At 39.0% G+C, this 23,945-nt stretch overlaps 1 protein-coding gene across 1 annotated transcript; it reads left to right on the top strand.

Moving 5' to 3' along the window:
* The first annotated feature begins 1,629 nt into the window (after positions 1-1,629).
* On the top strand, positions 1,630-20,398 carry kctd16a (potassium channel tetramerization domain containing 16a). Its single transcript, XM_082177751.1, has 3 exons — positions 1,630-1,881; positions 2,037-2,992; positions 18,043-20,398. The coding sequence occupies exons 2-3, from the start codon at positions 2,188-2,190 to the stop codon at positions 18,474-18,476; spliced, it is 1,239 nt and encodes a 412-aa protein (XP_082033877.1). The 5' UTR covers positions 1,630-1,881; positions 2,037-2,187; the 3' UTR covers positions 18,477-20,398.
* The last annotated feature ends 3,547 nt before the right edge of the window (positions 20,399-23,945 follow it).

Genomic DNA, 23,945 nt, shown 5'->3' with positions numbered 1-23,945 from the left:
TCACAATATGTTTACCGCAAGAAAAAGGATCCTCACTCTCAAAAGCACACCATGGAGCTGAAAAATAAATAATTGCAATAATGGCACTCTTCTGCTTCCATTAAGCACGAAGGCCCTCCACATGCAGAAACATCCAAATCCACATAAATGGCTCCTCTCTGAGGCAAGGGTGGCTGAAATCCAGAGAATACTAAAAATCTAGGTCAATGGATTGCTGCACAGCTATGACGGCTCCCTCCTCCAGAGAAGTGTATGCGTTATACTTATGGATGGATGAAGACCACACAGTTTGACCAGTAATCCAAGTAATGAAAAGATAATGTGTTTATACATGGATTATCTGTAATGCAACATCTAAGCTTTACATGAATCAGTGGATGAATAGAGTAATGCAAATTTGTATTTGATTTATTGCATTTCTTAATTACATTTTATACATATTGCAGTGATTGGAAATACTCATCCAGACAGGGCTGAATGAGTAAAGAGTGATGGTACCTTAAGAGTTGTCCTGCATTATTTAAGTGTTTTAAAGGCAGTGGCTGCAGGCATGTCTTCAACTTTGCATGTCATCTTGCACCAAGTCTTACCTGCTTTAAAAACAAGAACTAAATAAAATCAAACAGACAGAGTACATGCTGACAGCCTATAGTTAAATGATTCATGTCATCTGAGAATTTAGTATTTTTAGCAGTCCCCAAGAGGGAAGAAACCTCGTCTCGAATTCAGAAGATATCATTATGTTCATGCCTGTATTCCTGTACATATCAATGCATTAATTTGCGGGTCCTTTATAATGGAACATTATTGCAGATAAAAAGAAAACATCACAGCATTTGCCATCTGAATCCCACTCACAGTTTCTCCTGTCGGTGCCTAGCAACACTTTTTCAGCAGAATACACAAAATTAGCAGGATAAGCGTGACCACAGCCTCAAAGCCATCGCTCAGTGAAGCTGAGCTCACAAATTCCTTGAAACAAGATCAGCACACAATGCCAAAGGTTTGCATGCCTAAATAAACATGTTCTCTAACTCAAAGAATCCTCTGGAAGCACATTATATTGTGTGGGTAAGTCAATAAAATGCCATTCAAATCTGTGATATAAATTCAGAGGGGATTTTACAAAACATTCTGAAAACACAAAACGGGTAGAAACTGAAATCTTGCTGAGTTGTAATAGTGACAAGAAATATAGCTACATTACATACAGCCAATGCACTATCGAATATCATATGACGCTCAAATTACTGGAACCAAGTTTGTGGGGATCTGTCCATGGTCCTGAAACCATAACATACACTGAGGTCCCCTAAAACATCCCAAAGCTAATCTCTGGAAAGGCATGTGGGATTTGAGCTCAACCACTACTAATACTCTAATAAATCGATGAAGTTCTGAGATGAAAACGTACAGTGCAGCCTTACCAATTCATGTTCTTATCTAGCACAATAATTGCATGAGCATATTTGGGAATCTGGAGAAGAAGGGTGCAATGCTTGTATCTTTCCAGCTGTCATTTTCCTTTAAGATGATGTAAGGCTCATCTCCCTAAGAATGGTCTCCCTCCCCCGTCCAAAGCCTCTCTCAGCACGCTGCATTCATTCGCACTACGCTGCTGATGCTCTGGAGAGTAAGGATGCTCAAACTTCCCAACGCTCCCTCCTTTTCAACTCGAGATCCTTTTAATGAAACGCTGGGTGGGAGCCAGGTACATGCAGACTAACTGTTCCGGACGGACCAGATTTCATGAGAGAGAAGCACTCTTCTGAAGGAAGTTGAAGCTGTCTTGGTTGGTGCGGTTTTTCATTTTTTATAAGCAGAACTTATTTTTGGATCCTCAGCTGGAGGTTACATGAGCTGCACAATTGGTTCCCTTGGGTGAGAGCTCTTCTATTTCTACATTATTATAAATAACAGGAGATGTGTGTTCAGATTTATAATCTGGCAATAGATGCCCAGTCGTATTAGAGGGAGAAAGCCTAACAGTCTCACTGTCATTTTGATACATTTATACTTTCATAAACACTCTGCAGGTCCTCAGAGATGCTGTACCTAACACAATGGACTGTGAACGTCTGTTAAAGAGTGTGCAGGTTATGTTCCTCTTGACTTTTTGCTCACTAAACAGAAATCAAAAACTTTTGCATATTCGCTTTTGCATTTTTTGAAGTGTGCAACGCCAAAATGGCCCTGATCGAAAATTGCAGGACTTATCAAACGCCCAAGGACAGTGGATGTGCTCAGAGTTGCTCTTCTGATGTGATTGAGCTCAATGTAGGTGGACAGGTGTATTACACACGCTATGCCACCCTCACCAGCGTGCCAAACTCACTGCTGGGGAAATTATTCTCCACTAAAAAGGACATTTCCAACGACCTCGTGCAGGACATCAAGGGACGCTACTTCATTGACAGGGACGGATTTCTGTTTCGATATGTTTTGGACTATCTCCGCGATAAGAACGTCGTCCTGCCGGATTATTTCCCGGAGAAAGGGAGGCTGAAACGGGAGGCTGAGTTCTTCCAGCTGCCCGAGCTCGTCAAAATCCTGACACCAGATGATTATATTCACAATGATTTTGACGAAGCGTCCCTGGGAAGCGATCAGAGACTGTTCCCTGCATCTTACCTGGACGCGCGCGATAGGTGCTACGGCTTCATCACGGTGGGATACAAGAGCTCGTGCGCCCTCGGGAGGGACGCTGATCCAAAAGCTCGAGGAATACCCAAAATCTTTATTTGCGGAAGGGTCGGTCTGGCTAAAGAAGTTTTTGGGGACACGTTAAACGAGAGCCGGGATCCTGACAGGTTACCTGAGCGATACACTTCTCAGTTTTCACTGAAGTTTCGCCATCTGGAGCGAGCGTTTGATATGCTCGCGGAGAGCGGATTCCACATCGTCGCGTGCAATTCATCACTCACCACATCTCCTCACAACAGACATACAGAGGACAGAAACTGGGCCAACAACACGGAATATGTCTTCTACCGTAAGTACAGCAAACAACGATGGCAGTCGGTCATTATCCTTATAATCAAAATCGATTGTTGTAAATGATTAATTATATAAACAATAATCGTATTTTTTCTTCAATTGTCAAAGTCAAGTCACCTTTATTATAGCGACTTTTACAATAGCCTACAGATTGTATCAAAGCAGCTTCACAATGATAACATGAAAATAATACAACAAAGTTTGTTGAAAATTACGTCATCGCCCACCTTAAGTAAGGCAGATCAATAATATTTTTGAATATTAAATGTCCACATAAGCAAGCCAATAGCCAAGGCAACAGTATTCAGAAATGTTTGACCACTGAATACCACGACTGGTCAATCAGAAGCAGATATAACAGTGCTCAAGTGTATACAATCCTAATAAATAAAACGTTTTGGATAAAGTGAATTTGAGTAAGATGCATTACCAGCACTGTGAGTTTTCACACTTTTCTCACTCGGAACCACTAGGCGGCGTACATAGTTTGTTCAATTCTATCCTGATCAATTCTATAATCTGCCTCAAACTAAATTGTGCTCAATTCTTTGGGTGACAAATGCACGTCCCTTCAAGTATTAGTAGACTGAACTTAGTTTTTCAAGTAAGAACATTGATAGAAGAGAGAAAGAGAGAGAGAAGCTTTTGAGCCAATGCAGATGTGAAGAATTCCCTCAAGTATAGCTCTCAGGAATATGAACAGAGTGTGGCATATGAATATTTCAGTAATCTACCAGAGAGATGGTCATGTCATCCCCCCTCCTCTCTTTTTTTCTCTCTCTTTATTTAAATACATGTGCACCTTTTGGATATAATTGTTCTCCAGTGCCTGCCTTCATTAGTAGTTCATTTTACTAGCTTTTGTCTTAAATGAGAGAGATGTTGAAGCATATGGCCAATTAAAAATCACTTTGTGCTTAATTCCAAACGAGTCCCCTTGGAAAACCTAAAAAGAGTGGGCCTGGAACGGAGAGCTTCTGGAGGACAGTCACGAGATTTTTTGGGGCGAATGGACATATGGCTGCTTAATGATTTGTTCTCTGTCATCAGTATAATTACTGCAGCATTCAGCCCCTCCCATACACATAATGGAAAAACTTATGACAAATCAAGATATACAATAAAGGTATGAGTCATCATGCTAAATTGTAAGTCACGGTTACTACATCTACGCCACAGTCACGCTGATATTCAGACCGACAGAATGATTGCAAATGTGATATTGGTTTTACTCAACAGTTCAATAAACAAGAAGTTAAAATCAGCATGAATTGTAAATTCACCCTATCTATTTTATTTTCTAAATGCATTGATCTTATTGTGAACTATAATACATCTGTGCATGTTTCTTTCTTTCTTTTTTACCTCGTAATGTTTAATCAAAATGTCAGATGTATGCAGGACTTCTCCAATTATATAGTCACTTAAACCCCGTCCCTGCAAGCGAACAGTCATCTTCCTCCAATTTTAATTGCAAAACCCACATATCAACATCCAATCAAAAACCGATGCATTGAACCAAGTCCCCGCCCTACATTTTTTCTTTTTCTGTAATCTGTAATTCTGTAATCAAAGTTTCACACTGATGTACATCAAAATATGGTAGTAAAAAATCTAGCGCTACTTCCATTTCATTGCATCTTTAATGATGAGTAACTTACATTTTAAACACAACAGTGCAGTTGCTTTGTAATTTTTTTGTCCACCAAGCCCAAGCAGAATTTAAACGTTGTCTCAGACAGTATTAGTGTTTTATTCAAGAATGAATCAGTGTTTTCGAACAAATCGATTAAATGAATGATTCAATGACTCACTTGTAAGGACAGTCATTTGTTTCATTCCTGAATAATTCAGTGTAAATGACTGAATCGAATGAATAAATAATACAATGAATTAGTGAGCCACTCAGTCAGATGCTATATTAATTAAATATATTAAGTACATACTTTTTCTCTATTATAATCAGTTATGTAATCAGATTACTCAAGTAACAAGTGAAGTAACACAGTTTTCCGTTTTATGTTTTCATTAGAAAAGCACTTGATTGGCAAGTTCAAGTGTGCATACTTGTTTTACAGGGAACTTATACCATTAATTTTTGTTTATATATAAGACCATTGCTAAACTTTACGGCAGATAAGATTGTATGGCTTTTCTCAAAGATTTATAAGCAAACACAGAATTACTAAGAATCTCAAAGGGCAATCACATACAAATTATCTTTCACAAACATAATCACATTATCACCTAAAAATCCAGATGCTCACATTAAACTTCACATAAAATAGATTGTTTTTGTTGGTATTTCCTGTGATGCCTATTTCGTGTGCAGACTCATTCGTATATTTAAGCAAAAATAGAGAATCTCCACTCACCAGGGGTGTCATGAAATAATTTTATTGAGAGAACAGGAGTGCTGGTTCACTTGGTGCCCATAGAGGAACGAAATAAGAAATGACAAAAGAAAAGAAAAACACTTTTTATCTACTTAGCTGTTACTTTTTATTAGGGTAAGATGTGACAATCTAGTAGTACAATTTTAATTTAACCTGAAAGGGGACCTGGCTTTAAATCCTAACCTATTACTTCTTTTAATAAACCAAACAAATGAATTTGACAGCTAGTGATCATCATGAATTTTCAGAAGAAAAAAAAGAAGCAGGTTTGACATTCTTTTCCACAGAAAAAAGTCATTTGAGTGTGGAGAGACATGAGGGTGGGTCAATGATCACAGAATTTTCAGTTTAAAGCAAAAAATAAATAAATAATACTAATACTATGAACTGTTAATATGTGTTTTCCACCACAGTGTTAGGCAATTGTGCATTGTATATTTGTTGCATTTAAAGTTTCATTTAAAATAACTCTGTGAACAAGATAAAATTATAATGTGGCAAGATAATTTCAAATAACGGTTGAAATGTCATATTTTCACTTGACCCTGCACTGTTCAGTTTACAGCATGATTGGTAGATTCTTGTCTCTCTTCTGAATTAGTTTGCTCTTGAATCCCCTGGTAAATGAACCAGTTGCTTTTTACAGGCCTCACTGCCTTATTTGTGCTGTTACTTCTCAGAACATCAACCACATGACACATTTTACCAATTTAGACTGCCCAAATGATTGGAATGGTAACATATCATTTGCGGTCAATAGGGTTGCATTTCTCAGTTTTTCCTTACAGCTTCTTGCATGCTTATTTTTCTTTGTCTCTTACTCACTCATCCTCTTTCTAATGTACTTCATCACTTAACATCGCAGCCCATTCTTACAGTTAAAAATGTGCTGCAGGTTGTCCTTGACATTTTTATTTATTATTTGTACCAACTGCTCAGTTTTGTCTTTGTGTTTTTGTCGTGATTAAAGGCCAGAGATCACAGTTCCAGTGAATTCTGTCAGGCAGTAAAACAAATTGCATGGGAATCATGCAATTCATAAACATCTCACGCATAGCCACATTTCATAGCTGCATTTAGACGGGAACTCATTTACTGACTTTTCCCTCTCTTTTTTTTATTGCCTGCATCAGTTTTGCATTTTGACCCTAAATTTCAAAGCTCTGAAGTCTAAATATTTTAAATTCTACACATGTTGCACATTAAAACAGCCCAGAATATGTAAAATAATATTTTGTTTCTTCTACTGAAAGTTAATACAATAAGAATAATTTATGAAATATTTAGAAAAAGTTGATCATTATCAGTAACAATCCCTCTTCAAATGGATGAGTTTTATTCTTTTGATCATTAAGGACCAAAACTGTATAGCTAATTATTTACATCACAAGCCAGCTTGAAAGTTTTCCAATTAAAAATCTATTCTTAAGGTCACCTTCTCTGTTGCCTAAGAATACTGATGATCTATGGCATGTTTTTGCATCATAAAGCAGAATCATCCTGTGAAGTTAACTCTGCACGCATAATTATCTCTACATTCAAAACCTAGAATTTAGCTCACACTATATAATTTTGCATTTAATGTAACCCAACATCACGACTTGGGCTGTCAAGTTGTTTCCAGTCCAGTGCAGATTACACATTAGTGTGGGCCCTGTGGGGTGGGGGTAACTGTTATGGCCCGCTCGTTGAAGTGCCTACTCCAAATGCAACCCAGATCCCTTATATACTCTAATCAGCTAATTAATGAACATTGGGGTGCAAATCAGAAATTCCCACGCTCTGCCCCAACAGGTAAGGGGAAAACAGCAACTAAACTTGTCAAAATAAACCATGGTAAGAGAGAGATAATTCTGGCCATTTCCTTGAAGAACCTCATGTGAATATGCAGTTTCTATTATTCCTAGTGATTTACAGTCTTTATTGAATTGGCACAAGAAACAAATCCTGTGTCCACTGTGGGAGTTGAAATGGGGCAAATATAGACTGTTCCTATCTCTATCTATAGTAGCTGTACAGAAAGAGTCACTTGGCCCACCTGAGATTGAAAGTAAATGGAGAAGAGCGAGAAAGCAGTGCAAGTGGTTTTCCCAGCAGAACCAGCCATATCAACTGTGTTAAAGATTTCTGCGCTTAAAGTGATAGTTCACCCAAAAATGAAAATTAGCACATGATTTACTTACCCTGAAGCCATCCTAGGTGTATATAACATTCTTCTTTCAGACGAATACAATCGGAGTTATATTAAAAAATGTCCTGGCTCTTATAAGCCTTATAATGGGAGTCAATGGGTGTACGATTTTGGAAGTCCATCAGAGCCTATCCATCCATGATAAAAGTGCTCCACACGGCTCCGAAGGTTAATAAAGGCCTTCTGAAGCGAAGCGATGAATATCCATATTTAAAACTTTATAGACTAAAATAACTAGCCAGAGGGCCGTACACAAGTCGACTTGCGCCAAAAGAGTATTCATCTGAAAGAAGAATGTCATACGCCTAGGATGGCTTCAGGGTGAGTAAATCATGGGCTAATTTTCATTTTTGGTTGAACTTTCCCTTTAAGAAAACTATGAAATTATAAGAGCACAGGGTTGATGCTTTGATATGGGATTTTGGGCAAAAATTCTATGTAAGATAAACTGTAAGATATTGGCTGCGTCCAAAATGGCATACTCTCTACAGTAAGTACTTCTATTGAATACTTTGCAAACGCAAAAAAAGTGTGTTCTGTATAGTATGAGTATGTGTAGTATGAATGTAAGCCGGACATACTACATTCACCATGTTGTCATTATCATGTGACCTACCAGCATCACTTACATTGCTTCACTGTCATTCATAAATCCTCTCCCGTGGCCTCATGGGATAGTAAAGTGTCCATCGTATGCTCACTTCAGTATCTCGCCGGAAGTATCATCCGGGTACTTTTTGCCTACACTTTTATGAGTACTGTGAATTCAGACATATTGTCTGCACCCTATCATTGCCCTATCAGGCAATGACTTTGCAAGCAGCGTTTGTGCACGAAGGTACCTCACGAAACTGATTTCGGACAGACTTCTGAGGCAGCGTAACGGTTTAATGATCTACAGCAAAATAGAGCGAGGTTTGGTGAAGACTAAATTATTATTTAATGACTACAATAGTAATTTCTCGCTAGAAATGACATCATAAGTGGTCAAAATTATTAAAAATGTACATTTACACTGATGACCAGCCTTAACTTGTGATCAATGTGATCATCTGACTTGGATGTGCTGGAAATTGTGCACACAATATATATTTTTTCAAATAGACTTGTGATGAACTTCATGATTCTTCATGTTGCTGCCTCTTTTACCACCTGCATTATTATTGTGGTGGTCAATTTACCGGTTTAAATTGCAATTTTCTACTGTAAAATGAATTGGTTGTTCTATAAATGTTTACATTTTTACTGTATTTTTTTTTTTTTTTTTTACAGAATTATTCTTGCAACCATAGTTGACAAGATTTTTTTGTTGTTGTAAAAACAAGATTTTTTTACAGTGTACAATATGAATTTTTACAGCAGTTGCTCTTCTTTAGTATTTTTCCTCTCCTTCACTGTGCTTCTGCATGACACTGTGAAATTTTTCTTTCTCCACATCTCAAAAGGAACCACTGTAATAATGACAGGGTGTCTGTCATCTCTTTCTATGGTCTTATTCCACCCCATCAGCTCTTCGAGAGGGATCATGACTGATCTGAGATGATCTGGACTCTCCAATCTGTCTGTCAGGCACTTCTTTGCCAAAGACGCGCATGGCCGCCTTTAACAAAGGAAAGAGATTGCAGCTCGTGTCAACATCAGTCAGAGGATGAAATTGTCACATTGCCTGTAATCTTCCAGCACAAAGCCTCTGGAATGCAGACTTGGAGACTGGGATTCACATTACTTGTCCTTAGATTAGGACAATGGGTGACCTATTAAGCCCTTTTTCAAAATCTTGATTTAATTTTTTCAACCTACTAGGTTTTTATGCTTAAATGTTCCAAAAACACAATATTTTTCACACATTTTACATTGTTGCAGCACCTCTCTTCCCATTCTGTCTGCAATGCTCGGTTTAGTTCCGGTAAGCCCCTCCTTTTGAAAAAATGCAGTTTGCTGATTGGTGGGAAACAGTGTGTTGTGATTGGTCAACCTCTTCGAGCGTGTTTGGGAAATGTCACGCTCCTTACCATGGCTGCGTTCCAGTCCAAAGTTGTCATGCCCTTCACTTGCTAACTTCCCTCCGTCTCGTTCACTCGGATGTACGTCATTGCGAGTGCCCACTACTGGCGGAAACTGCAATGGGCTGAATTGGAACGTCCTAAGCCCTTGATCACTTGGAATCAAGTGGTTGTAGTTGATTTATTATTTACATTTTTTTCCCTTTAAGAATTTGTTTAATGCAGCATCCTGTTTATATGTGTGTTTGGGTTGTTTTAAATAAATATATATATATATATAATATATCATAGAGTTGTCTGTTGTGGTGGTGATAAAACGAGATCTGTGGTGACGTCACAATCGTACTGCATTGTGGGACATATAGGTGCCTGAAGTGTACATATGAAGTAGACTCGCTCCCTCGGTCAAAATCGAGGGAACGAGGGTCTGTCCATCTAAACTTCCCTCGTCCACTTCACGAAGTGGAACGCACTTCAAAATGGCGGCAGGGATTCCCCCGAGGGGAAGTGCTTAGGGAAGTTCGCAAGTGCATGTCTAAAAGTGGACTGGAACGCAGCACATAACCGCCAGTTTCAACACAATACTAACTAGGCCTCGCCCCCTTTATTTTGCGTATCCATTGGTCGGGAATTATTTAAATGAGGGATATTGTGACATAATCTTCCCGGAAGAAAACTCAAAACAACAATCGAGGCATTTCAGGGAGTTTAGAGACAGTTCTTACTGATATAGAAAATAACTCCCTTTTCAGTGACTGTGCTTTGTATCATGCTCAAACCGCAACATTACACACTAAAGAAAGTTGATAATCTAAAAAAAAGCTAAACTTTTGGACCCTTATGTCACCCTGCCTCATTTCAAATCAGTCAGCTGTTTTTACATTCGGACACCTCATTAGTATTATGAAAAAATATTTAATATTTAAAAAAAATATGTTTTTTGAAGTTGTAAATAAAACAAAGATTATTGGAGTACGTTTGACAAGAAAACACTAATTTTACAAGAAAATACTATTTCAGTCTTTCTATTTAAAAAATTCACATTTAATTAAATTGTTACTTGCCATTTCTTTGTAATTAATTGTGATTAACTAATGAGTGAAAATTGTTTCTACATAAATTTTTTGTTCAGTGTTTCTCAATATTCCAAGTAAAATGTTTATGTTTCTTAGATACAAGCTCTTTCTATCTGCAAAGATGAGTCTTATGACTGCTCCCCCGCAAGAACAGAATTGGCCTACTTTGTACATTAACAAGCACATAAACATTATCATACCTCAGGCAAAGCTCAAAACCATAAGTGAGGGACTTTAATCATGGGCACAATGCATATTTACACAGACCTCTTGTAGTAAGGCCACTGAGTTTATCAACATCATACATGTTGAATTGATGTTGATTTAACATTGATCTGCAGTTTTTCAGAATATAGCACATGGCTTCCAGAATTCAGGATCGGTATCAGCGGTCTCATTCTCATTAACAAACCTTAAGTGTGCAGAGAGATTCTTTTGCTAATTTCCCATATCAAACCATTCTGTTGAAAATCAAGAGGTTCATTTTTAGTCTTTTTTATGATCTGAAGCCAGAGCCACAAAAGCTGAGTGTGCAGGGAGACCAATACCTGCAGAAGGAATTTTATTTCTATCTCAGTAATATTGATGGTTATCATTGTTTTGTGCAAACCGAGGCTGAGAGAAATAGCTCAAATCCAGAAATGCCTGCAGGGTCGTGGTGAGTATGATTGGTTGACTTTCCTGGCATACCAAAATGGACGGCTTTACTCAGTCATTTTTCAAGAGCTCAGAATATTTATTTGTTCCTTGCTGTTTGTAAATAGACCCTATATTTGAAGCTGATACACACAGCCTTAAATAAAATTGTATTGCCCCACTTTTATAGGTTATTTGATTAGTACATCTTTTATACATTTGAAATATAATTGACACAAATGAGCAAACTATGGCTATAGAGTGCTGCAGTGCCAATAGCATCACTCTGGTTCCCTTGACTAAAAGCCAATAGGATTTTTACATTGGCTTTTGGATTATTGCAGAAAATAAGCTCTCACAAGCTTTGTTCATCCTAACAATCTTCACGATAAACTACAGTACGGTCGCATGACTTCAACGTCTCCATCACTAAGCTTCCAACAACTCTTTCAGTCTTTATTTAAAATCTACAAGTTGAAAAGTTTGAAATAAATAGTTTTACAACAAGGCTATAAAATTGGACTAGTGAGTAAGTGAGTTGTCTTGTGTGGTGTGATGAAGTTTAATGTCCCTGACAACCTCTTTAGTTCCATTTAGCCACTTGTTAGCAACCTTTTTTTTTTTTATTAAAAAAAACATTAAAAATTATTTTTTGATCAGGCTGTCATACAAAGAAATTATAAACGTATAAAAACCAGAAAGAACCAACAACATATTGATAACTGATTATGTTGTGGTCAATATATGGTTTTCCTGTGAGTTTTTTTTTTTTTTTTTTTTTTTGTATAGTAAAATAAAACCTGTAGCTATATTACTCTTGTATTATTAATTACATTCTTTTGCCAATTAATTTTGTCAGATAAATACCTTAACCAAGTTTAGTGTTTTGTTCATCCCTCATATAAATCTTTTTTATTTATTTAATTCTCCATATTTTGATGGTTTACTTAAAATTGCAGGGTCAAAAATAAATATCCTCTCCGGACATCACTTTTGGCAGAAACTTGGGCCAGTGCTGCATCTCTGGTAGTTTGGTAGTTTTATTTAGAAATTGTTGATTCTACATTGAAATGTTACACAGCTGTTGAGATCTTTTCCAATGCGTATGTGATGGTGCAGGCAGGCAAGGAAGAGTAGATGAGGATCTTTTCCAGCTTAAACTTTATTGAAACAAAGAAGGTAATCCAACAGGACCGAGGTGGAGATGGGGGTTCGGCAGACTGGGAGTGGGAGAGTGGACAATGGTGGAACCAAAGGAAAGGAGAGCCCAGCGAGCCATAGGAGTGGAGGGTTGGGGCGTTGTCTGAGACCCAGAAATCCGAGGCGAAGCCAGAGAAACAATGGACCAAGGTAGAGCCAACGGGACGAGGGAGCCTGAGGGAGCCCGTGGGATGACGGACCGAGGTGGAGTCCGGGGCTCGGAGGCCTGAGGTGAAGCTAGGGAATCGACACACTGGGGCAGAGCTGGAGACTTGTAAGCCAAAGGTGGATCCGAGCAGTTGGCTGGAGCCACTGAAAGAGGAGCCGAGTGACTGAAGGGTTCCAGTGGAGGCAGGGCCGAGGAACAGAATGGATTTTTGGCAGATTGTGAGGTAACGACAGAACTTGCGACCATAGTTGACTTTGGGAAACGTACCCCAGGACCATAGAGTCCATTACATTAACTTGGATTCGATGGAACATTTCAACCTCAGGGGTGAGGTGATGGTGGGATCAGCTTCAGGATGTCTCCTCTGGGACGGACGTGGTAGCTGGCACTATCTTCAGGGCAGACCGGTAATCTAGACGAACTAGGCTGCAGGCACTGGCTCCAGGGTGGAACTCTCCACAGACAGGGGTCTTCTGCGGGCACAGGCTCTGGCTCTAGGTTTGGGGTAGTGATGGGTGATTTCGAAACACTGCTTCATGAAGCTTCGAAACCTTTACAAATCTTTTGTTTCGAATCAGTGGTTCGGAGCGTGTATCAAACTGCAAAAAGTCACGTGATTTCAGTAAACAAGGCTTCGTTTAGTCATAACTGTTTTGAAACGTTTCGATTTAAATGGTTCAGCGCCTTTGGACGATTATCTCTGTGAACCCATGAATCACTGATCGCCCCCCAGTGGCGAACCATTGAACAATAGGTTTTACCTGATCTCTGATCAGTTTTATACATTTTTATACATTTTAATTATAAATTAGTATAAATAAAAGGTATAATAGTAGTCTCTTATTGGCCTGTTTAGCTGAGCAGTCCATGGAAAAAAAACAAGCCCTGAAAATAGGCAAAAGAACACATATTATACAGACGCTTGATATTTAATCTTATTAGATTATTAGTTAATTGCATTTGATAGATTTTACTTCCAATAAAACAATGCAATTGGTGTGTAAAAGGTGTTTTTATGCATGTTTGGCCTGAGTTTTTTGTTGCATTTTCACTGTTCTGATGTAATCAGATTACTTTTTTCAAGTAACTTAAGTAACACATTACTTTTAAGTTTACAACAAAATATATTTTTCAAATTAGTAATGTAAGTTACTTTGTTTTCCCATTTGTTGACTGACTTTGCTTTTCCTTCAGCCTGAGGCTTATTTCACTTTTGGTTTGAAAGTGCCTTTACATTTGCCAAAAATATAACTTTTTTTGTTATTAAAAAACAAACAAGCAATCCCAACCCAGGTGAGAACGTAACTCAAAAGTAACGTAACATTACTTTCTATAAAAAGTAACTAAGTAACAGAATTAGTTACTTTTTTAGGGAGTAACGCAAAAACTGTAACGCATTACTTTTAAAAGTATCTTTCCCCGATACTGTGTGGGACTGGCATATCGTCCTCCACCTCACCTCATCTTTTGGAGCTTAAACATAAGTGAATTCCACAAGAGAAATACACTAGCAAAAACAAACATAACAGCTTTGTCAGTTAAACAAAGACAATACCACACAATGAACAGAAACAAACTCAGATCTTAAATACATAGGGGATAAAGAGTAGGTGCCATACAAACAAATGAGTGGCAGGAAATTGGGAACAAAGGACACAGGCAACTAACATAGAAAGTACAAAGTAAAAGTCCATAAAACAGAACATAAACCTGACAGCTGAGTAGAAGAGATGTGCGATTACTTGTGTCTTTTTCTTAGGAGGACAAATCTGAGAAGGAGGAGACTTAAGATAAATCTTTAACATCCCATTGATGTTAAGGGAAAACAATGCAGTCATTAAATAAATCTAATGTGAACCGGATATAATGGGTTTATATTCTTAAGCCTTGTGATTTCCAGTAGACATAATCCATAATTAATACCACAGTATTTAGTAGTTAAACATCTCTCCAAACGTTAATGCACACAAACACAGGAAGCATTACAGCTGCAGGTCATAAGCACAAATACATTAGTTGCCGCCCCTATGATTAGCATCAGCTGCTTCATGTCAGCATTAGAAGATTGAGTGTTAATTAGAAATGCATAGATGTGCGTCACACTATTTTTAGGATTGCTGTCTGAGCTGTAGTGCTAGCAAACACATTACACCAGGCACGCTGCTCAGGAGAATTCAGATCTGAAGCACTCTCAGGCATTTAGACACAATGCATTGTGGGTAGACACCGGTGGGTGGATGCCCCTTGTGATGAGATTGTCTCTGCTCAAGCCCGGTGCCAAATGCATCTCTCAAGCTTGTGTAATTCATGAGAATGCACTCACATACGGTAACTGATTTAACTCCGCAGACAAGCCCCGACCGTAATGGGTCTGCAATATGATCCAGGCAGCCTTGTGCTTCTCTGTAGTCGGTTGGAGATCAGAAGACAGAGGATGGGGTGGATACAGCAAAATACAATCAATTTCTTGTCTGATAGATACTGCAGCCATAAGCTTGGTGAGTATTAATGGTAAACAGCACCAGATTAGCCTAATGTCCTGCTGACCAAGGCCATTTGATATTTACCCTTACAGTAATGCCAATAAGAAACGATTGTGGAATGCAATGTCTCGAGATCTTTACAGACTGTTTGGGAAATGTGAAATGTGAGTTTTCATATAAATGAGGACAACAGTAAACTGGGGAGCAGTTTCAACCCAGCTTATCTAGTTTTATGGCAGCGTTATTGTTGCTCGCCTCCGTTCTTGACTTGTGGTCCCATCAGGCTGCACCATCCATTTTGCAGCAATCCTTCAATAAAAGCCTCTCTATTCACCCTGCATACGCTGCAGGAAAAAGAAGTGAAGATGAGAGATGGACAGAGAGCAGAAGTGGATGCAGGGGGAAAGAGGCGAACCTGGTTTAATTGTTATGCAGGGAAATTTTCTGCTTATTCTGGTGTCAGATTCATGGATTCCCATTAGAAAGCCACTAGCAATCACACTGCCTTCAATTAGCCTGTTATTGCATTCTGTTAAAATGTATTTGCAGCTCAGTTGAATGAATTTGTTATTAATCAGGATAAATTAGCTGCTTTGGAGATACAATGAACACAAATTATTGCTTCTGAGAATCGTGTTTAGCTAATTATGATATTCAGATGTAAAATACCACCCCTCTTTGCAGACAGTGTCTCATTGGTGATCATTCTTTTTAATAGTATGTCAAGCTGATAGGAAAAGGGGGGAAATTCTATACATGAGTGAAAGAAAGAGAAACACCAATAACAGGAAGATGGAGATATGGTGACCCCTTGGGAGAGTCAGACTTATTTTATCGAGCCTCTGTCAAGCTATAGGTATATGTTCTCAAAACCACATAGAAAATGCAGCATTTTCTTTATACACGCACACAAATGTTCAATCTTATGCTCATACTTTGATTTGGGTGGTCTCTCAATGTAATGTCCAGGTCAAATTTTTAAGCATATTGCAAATGATCATAATGCAAAATAATATAAATTATCATTACTGTACATGAAAGGTTTTTCATGTTTGAAAATATTTTTTTTTATATTTCTTTGCCACAGATGCACATGTATTACAAAAAATATTTGTTTTCTTTATACAAAATATTTTTTCTGCTTTGATTTTGACTTGAAATATGACCCAGACATGTTCACAGAGTTTTTTCACTGGAGTGGGAGGTGATTTGTGTCCGTGAACTGAAGGAGACACCTGGGCTCGAGGGCCGGTGATACATGGGGCCAATACAGCCCTGCCAGGAAACAGAATAGCTAGAGGTTGGTTTGCGGTCTGCCAGTGAAGGTGAACAAGATGTCATCCATTCAAAGTTTTTCAGAGTGCTTCAAAGAAGAAGAGAACATGTTTGATTTTCAGATATTTATTTAAACTGTTTTAAACCGAAATTCAAGAGGAGCATGTTTTTCTAATACTGTTTTTAAAGCTCAGCTTCTCCGCCTCTATCTCACTCAAGCATTAAAGTTAGGCTAGGCAATTTCGGAGAGGCTAGCAATAGTGAGCTAGCTTTGAAAGCATGAGATCCCACTCTCCCTTCAGAGCGTCTCCAAAGCCACGCCTCCTTCAAAACACATGAACGTGTACAGCAGAGTCTGCAAAGCATCCCGAGAGACGGCGTTAAATTACCCCATGTCTCAAAGTACATAAAATCACAATAATAATGAAAGTAAACAACTTTCTTGTACAGAGGTCTTACTTGTACCACCTGACTGCTGCAGCTTCATTTCAGCGTTGATGGTTTTGACATAGAAATGCATACTATAAATCCGAGTCTGAGGACATGAGCATGAATGTTACGGTTATGACATGGTGTGAACGTATTTTGGTTCAGGAGGAACTGTAAAAGGTGCTGCTGTTTGTTGATGGCTCTCAGTGTCTAAAATTGTGTATAACCTTACGGAATGCACTGATGATGTGTGATGTCTGTGTGAGCAAGGTGTGCGGAGGTATGGAAATGCATAGGTTGACAGGCAGGTAGGACATCGTAACGGACCGAATGCAATGATCGGATGAAAATTTTTTGGTCCTGAGACTTCCACAGAATATATATGTCCATGTTTTAATATTTAGTCCACTTCTATTATTGATTCCTATCAGGATGTAAAGAGAGTTTTAACCAGTATAACAAAAAGGGGGTTGGAGGGGTTCTGTCCCTTTATTCAGCTAAGTTGATCTTTGGATATTTCTATGCAATGCACGTTTTGATGCATGCACGTCCATCAGTTAACAAAAGGGGTTCATGCACACTGTTATCTTTTTTAGACAAGGACTGAGTCCTTTGTGGTTTTAGCAAAGTTCTTTGTCCAAAACACAAAACAAATCGATACATATAGTTCAAATGGTGATTTAAATACAGATTCTTTATGTCTTTGAAAAGGTCAGCGTGATAAGGTCAACTGCCAAGCGACTAAGCTTGCACTCGTACATTTTAATGTGTTTCACTGTGTGAAATGCACGTGATGCTTTTTTATTTCCAAGTTTGTGAGTTTAATTTCTTTTGAGCAAATGGTGCGTGTTATACGGGCTACTTAAATGGTGGCATGAGCATCGACTTGTGTAAAATGAGAAACATCTGTGCCATTAGAGGGGTATTTATAATATCTGTATTGGTTGAACTGCATAAAGGGAAAAATAAAGAATATCTTTGCTCACTTCAGTTCTTTCACCTTTGTTATCAGGTTTCACACATCCTGATTCTTGATCGGACTCTGCAATCTGATACCTACAGTAAAATTGCACTGACTTCCAAAATGACTTCCAATTTGACTTCTGTTATCATTTTGGCTGTTTTTATTTTTAGCTCATATATGCTCTATTGACATTTTGTGGGTTTTGTGGCTTTGTGTTTTTAAGGTGGCCCATCCGGATGGTCTTCTTCTCACTGCGACTGCTGCTGCAAGAGTCACAAGAGCGAGCGCGAGGGTGAGAGCGGCACTTCCTTCAACGAGCTCTCCACTTCCTGTTCCGAGACCCAATCAGAAGCCAGCTCTCCCCAGGAAACGGTCATCGTGCGTCCGGTCACCCGTCAGACCAACATCCAGACTCTGGACAGGCCGGTGAAAAAGGGTCCGACCCCAATCCCCAGGAGAACTGACCTGCTTCGTGTGCGGACCACTGGGCCACGTGATGCCATGGCAGGGAAGAGGAAACCGGCCAAGGAGAAGATGACCCCAGAGCAGGAGCTGGAGAAATGCATCCAGGACTTCAGAAGGATTAAAATTCCAGTGCGCTTCCCGGAGAGGAAGTACATGTGGCAGTCGGAGCTCTTGAAAAAATATCAGCTCTGAAATGATTTCCTGCAGGCTCACTGAGCCTATTAGTGTGCAACACAACAAAGCTCTCAGCGCATAAGATGACATCATAATTCTTCTTTGCTCTGGCTTAATTGGCTCGTCTGTGTAATCATGCAGCAAGATGCACAATTAACAATTCAGTGAACCTCAAGTGACTCCTAAAGGGACCAGTCCTGTTTTTCTACCAAGCACAATGACATTAAGCCAATTTCACAGCGTCTAGACAAACCTCTCAAATAATAAAAACAGATTGTATATATACAAAAGAATCACAAGTGTGTATTACCTGTTAAAGGAATAGTTCACCCAAAAATGAAAATTAGCCCATGATTTACTCACCCTCAAGTCATCCTAGGTGTATATGACATTCTTCTTTCAGACGGATACAATCAGAGTTATATTAAAAAATGTCCTGGCTCTTCCAAGCTTTATAATGGCAGTGAATGGCAGTTTCTGTTTTGAAGTCCATAAAAGTGCATCCATCCATCATAAAAGTGCTCCACACGGCTCCGAGGGGTTAATAAAGGCCTTCTGAAGCGAAGCGATGCATTCGTGTAAGAAAAATATCCATATTTAAAACTTTATAAAGTAAAATAACTAGCTTCCGGTCAAACGAACATAGGGATTCGACTTAAGTGTAAAGCGCAACTTATGCGAGTAATGCGACGTACTGCTGATATTTACGCTACGCCATGACGCACTACGCTACTTCCGACGTCACAAGTTGCGCTTTAGACTTAAGTGGAATCTGTATGTTCGTTTGGCCGGACGCTAGTTATTTTACTTTATAAAGTTTTAAATATGGACATTTGTCTTACACAAACGTATCGCTTCACTTCAGACGGCCGTGTTGAGCACTTTTATCATGAATGGATGCATTTTTATGGACTTCAAAACAGAAACGGCCGTTCACTGCTATTATAAAGCTTGGAAGAGACAATTATTTTTAAAGGGGTGGTAAAACGCCTTTTTTCGAAGGCTTGATTGTGTTTGTGGGGTGCACTGTAACATGTGTTCATGCTTCGTTTTTAAAAATTCGCATTATTTTTCACATATTTAACCATTATTCTACACTGCTCTGTCCCTCCTTGTTAAAACGGTTGGACGATTTCCGCGTTCTATGAAGCCCCCCCTTCAAAATACGCAATGGGCTCAGATTGGTTAGCTGGCCCAGTGTGTTGTGATTCGCTAACCTCCAAGTGCACGTTGTTCGGAAACGTCACGCCCCCTTATCTTTATCGGTAGTTTGTGCTTCAGTAAACAACGGCGTCAATATTGCCATACCAGTTTGAGCCCGAATCAGACCCAGAGAATGTTAGTGGAGAGGATCGAGCAGAATCTGTTCAAGAACGGCTGTTAAAGCTGCCGTCGGCAAGTCTGGCAGATTGGGTCGATTAGCCAAAATTTTGAATGTTTACAACTCTCATGCCCCTCCCCACTACCAGCGAGCACCCTCCCATCGAGGTCGTGCTCGTCAGTGCGTCACTGTGCGTGTGTACCTGATTTTCTGTGAACGCGTCCGTCTCTTCAGCATCTATCAACACCATGGACTCGGAGGTAGGCTGCCCTGGCTAATCTATCCATAGATAGCAATAACCGAGGAATTGGAAGCTTGTTAGTAGATTTTCTCTCCGCCATCACGCTTCATGCAATCTCCAGGCGTACTTCAGGCGTGGCGTGTGCATGTGATATTAACGTGCGCGAGTGAGGGGGGATCTGTGGCGTGTGCACGACCTGTGATTGACAGTCAGATCTCACACCCCCCTGCGCTGATTGGACCTGATGAAGCGGGAGCGCTGGATTTTTGCAAAACAAATAACACGCTCCAGGTGGAGTTAGAAGCTCGGGTTTTTTTCTAAAACCACCTTATTTATGTTGTTCTGTCGGATTATAGTGTCGATTACACTGAATATGATCAAAAAAATGTTGCCAACGGCAGCTTTAAAGGACGTTTCAGAAAGGTATGTTTTTTAAGACTGCAGATCGCTATATGACACTGTTACTTTTGTATATTTAGAACGATTGTAGCTAAATATCTGTCGCCTGAACTATTAATCCAATACGAACACTAAACATTGGCTTTACAACAGTAGCCAAATCAAACACAAAACCATGTTTAGCATGCCTGTAGATAAACAAGCACATAGATAAACAATACATAAAAGCTATAATCAAAGAATAATTTACACTGATCACATAAACGACAACACAACAACCACGAACATTCCAAGTTCGCTGCGCTGGTGATATTAAACAGAAGTTTGTATGTGTTTGTCGGATAAGTATGAATTAACGTTAGCATTTAACAAACTGGTTTGTGGAGCCAAACAGCGTTGTCCTTCGTTTACTTCCTTGCTACAACGTACAATTAACAATACGAACTATCACAGGAAAACACACAGACGAAAAATAAATCATACTTACAGGTTGTGGCCCGTAAACAGTTTCTGTTTTTAAAGTTGGAACTGCTCCATCTTTCAGGACTAGCCGTTGTGCGAATCCTTCATCGGAGGAGGGGTTTATGTAAATATTGGGCTTAGTGATGTCAGCAAGCCCGCAGGAATGTGGTGTAGTCCCTACTGGCCGTTTTTTGTAGTTCTTAGAAGTTGATTTCTTTAAAAGCAAATATCTCCCTTTGCTTTAAACTTTGAAAGTTGTAACTTTGCAGATGTTGTTTATGCTCAAACAGCAACATTACACACTAACTAAAGTTAGAAAAGTGAAATCGTGTTTTACCACCCCTTTAATATATATAACTCCGATTGTATTCATCTGAAAGAAGAATGTCATATACACCTAGGATTACTTGAGGGTGAGTAAATCATGGGCTAATTTTCATTTTTGGGTGAACTATCCCTTTAATCAGTGTCTATCCCAAACTATCCTTTTAAGTCAGTGCACGGACAGCACTTTTGTACGGCGTTCAAATGCACATCAGAGAACTGTAGGATTCGTATGTGAATGCGGCTTGCATCATCCAATACTGTGTTCAGCTGATGGAGAGTATTACCTCAAATCTACCCTTTGTTTAAAGAGTTTAAAGGTGAGGTCACATTTACCGTTGCTTGACAAGCGAAATCCAGTCATTCCAATAGGAATCTGCACGATCTGGAGCAGATTGCACTTGTGTTCAAGTTGGTCACATAAATTTACTGCACTGACCAACAGAAACTGCTTGGTTTGAAAGTGACTTCTGTGTGAGCTGTGCTTAATACATCTATACGCAAATGACAATGGACCTTTTTTTTCCACACAAAATTTCGCTAATGTGACTGCATCCAGTGGCGGATTAAGACTCTTTGGTGCCCCTGGGCACTGACACCTAGAGTGCCCCCCAACCCCCACCCCCCCCATAATAATACATCCAGTTATTATTATTACTACTATTATTATTATTACAACTTCATTTCCAACCAAAATCGGATGTTGACGTCAATCTGACGTTGGGTTCTGCCGTCAACCTGCCGTGTCATTCTAGGATCTGCATGGTGCGTTTGGCAGTAGTGTGAATCTGGCACTATAGATTGCGCGTCCCCCAAAAAAAAAAAAAAACTTGTAAAATAATAAACTTTCAACAAAACATTCAGGGAATTTAGAATGTTCTGATGAAAGGATAGGCCTAGGCTAGAAATATGTTGGAGAATGAATCGCTTGTTTTAAAAGAGAAAAAATATATATTTGCGTGGCGCCCCCCTGGACGTGGTGCCCCTGGGTGCCCCGTGGTGCCACTTGCCCAATTGCCCATATGGTTAATCCGCCTATGACTGCACCTTAAGACAGCACAAGTGAGTATGTTCTTGCGGTATCGGATGACAATGCATGTTATTTCACTCATACAGAGTAATGGCTCATATCAATGCATTTAATTTGTGATGTGATCTACATTATTCACCAAACACCATTCACCATTCATCCAAACCCAGCTGAAATTCATCAGGAGGACCAGACTGAAATATTAGGCTGTTTCTGTTTGTCATTGTGAACATTTGTGCTGAGACTTTTGATTTCGCTTGTGGGCATATGAGGATTTTTTTGTTTGTTTTGAATGTGCAATTAATCATTAAATGAACTGGGTTTAAAATACAATTTGTTCATTTGAGTTGTTATAATCCTGACACATTGCAATGCGGTTTCACATTAGAGTAGGCACAGCATTTAAACAGGATCCTTGACAGACAAATCAAGAGCTGCTTGTTTCTTGTATATGCAAATCAGATAAAAGATGCGAGAAGGTAAATTGTCTCTTCACGAATGTGGCAGATGACCTTAACCTTCTCTCCGAATTTAACAGATTATGAGCTTTGCTGAATCTAATACTAAACCGCAGACAAATCACTTTGCAACACCTTCCAGCTGATTTCAGATGCACAACGGTGTAATTCTGCTTTCTGCTGCCTGATATATTAGTTTTCTCTTTTTCTGTCACTGTGACAGAAAATTGTTAATATAATACATGCATCACAAATACCATTTTTAACTGACTATTTTTAGCCATAGGATTCTGCAGTGTTGCTACATTTCATCTGCGACAGAGAACCTTTGGGACAGAAGCATGATAGACTAGGAGAAGTCTATGTACTTAATCACAAATATGCTAGAAATCATCTTATAAAGGTGACACTAATGTGTTTCAAATTTACTATCATTCAGATATTGGAATACATGTTCTTTATGCTGAAGAAAAGCACTGCATATCTCAGGGAAGCCAGGAAGTTTAGATGTGCGAGGTTTTCGGCAACATTTTTGTGTTGTGCCATTATCATATTGTGATACTCTTCTAACTGTATTCATCTAATTCACACAGTTTCTTGACAAATATTTTTTTTGTGGGATATTCAGGGTAGGCTAGCGTCTCTATAGTTTTGTTCCGAGCAAAACATCAAAACCCAGCATGCATACTAATATACAACTTCAATACTCATCTAATTGATTTTGCAGTTGAAATATTTCAATCAACATCAAAGGCATTAGTCATCTTCCTTCTCTTTTGATCCCGCTTCAGTCTTGTCTAAATGTGCCCCATGTTCAAAAACCCAAATGACCCCTCCATCTATTCCTTGCGTCCATAATATACTCCCAAACAGATCAATGAAAGGGCATGGGAAGGATCCGAAATGTGGCCCTGTGCACTGACACACTGCTCTCTTTGAGAATCAATAGCAGAACCTCCTAAGGGGAGTTCAGTGTGAGTAACATCCCCTGGTCAGACAAGAGGAAGAGCAGATGACCAGCGGCTACTGGCCCAATCCTTGCTGTATTTCATCAAACTGTTCTTAGAAAGTAAAGATAAGAGACATAAAGGATTTTTGTAAAAACATTGTACTATCATTGAATTAATATTATATTATGAAATATATAAATGATACAGTGGCCTTTTGTACACTGTTGGTCTGGGGTATAAAGTTGGCTAGATGTGCAACTACCATGATTATGGGTTACATTAGATCTAATATAACCAAAGTA

Source organism: Leuciscus leuciscus, assembly GCF_965113295.1.
Source record: "Leuciscus leuciscus genome assembly, chromosome: 8".
In the NCBI taxonomy this organism is placed as follows: domain Eukaryota; kingdom Metazoa; phylum Chordata; class Actinopteri; order Cypriniformes; family Leuciscidae; genus Leuciscus; species Leuciscus leuciscus.
The sequence above is the reverse complement of the archived record's forward strand: the minus strand, read 5'-3'. Positions and strand labels throughout refer to the sequence as shown.

Bases quoted from the DNA above. Each gene is read 5' to 3' on its own strand.
- kctd16a (XM_082177751.1), top strand. From the start codon at position 2,188: ATGGCCCTGATCGAAAATTGCAGGACTTATCAAACGCCCAAGGACAGT. The intron at 2,993-18,042 runs GTAAGTACAGCA...TGTGTTTTTAAG, and splicing joins CACGGAATATGTCTTCTACC to GTGGCCCATCCGGATGGTCT.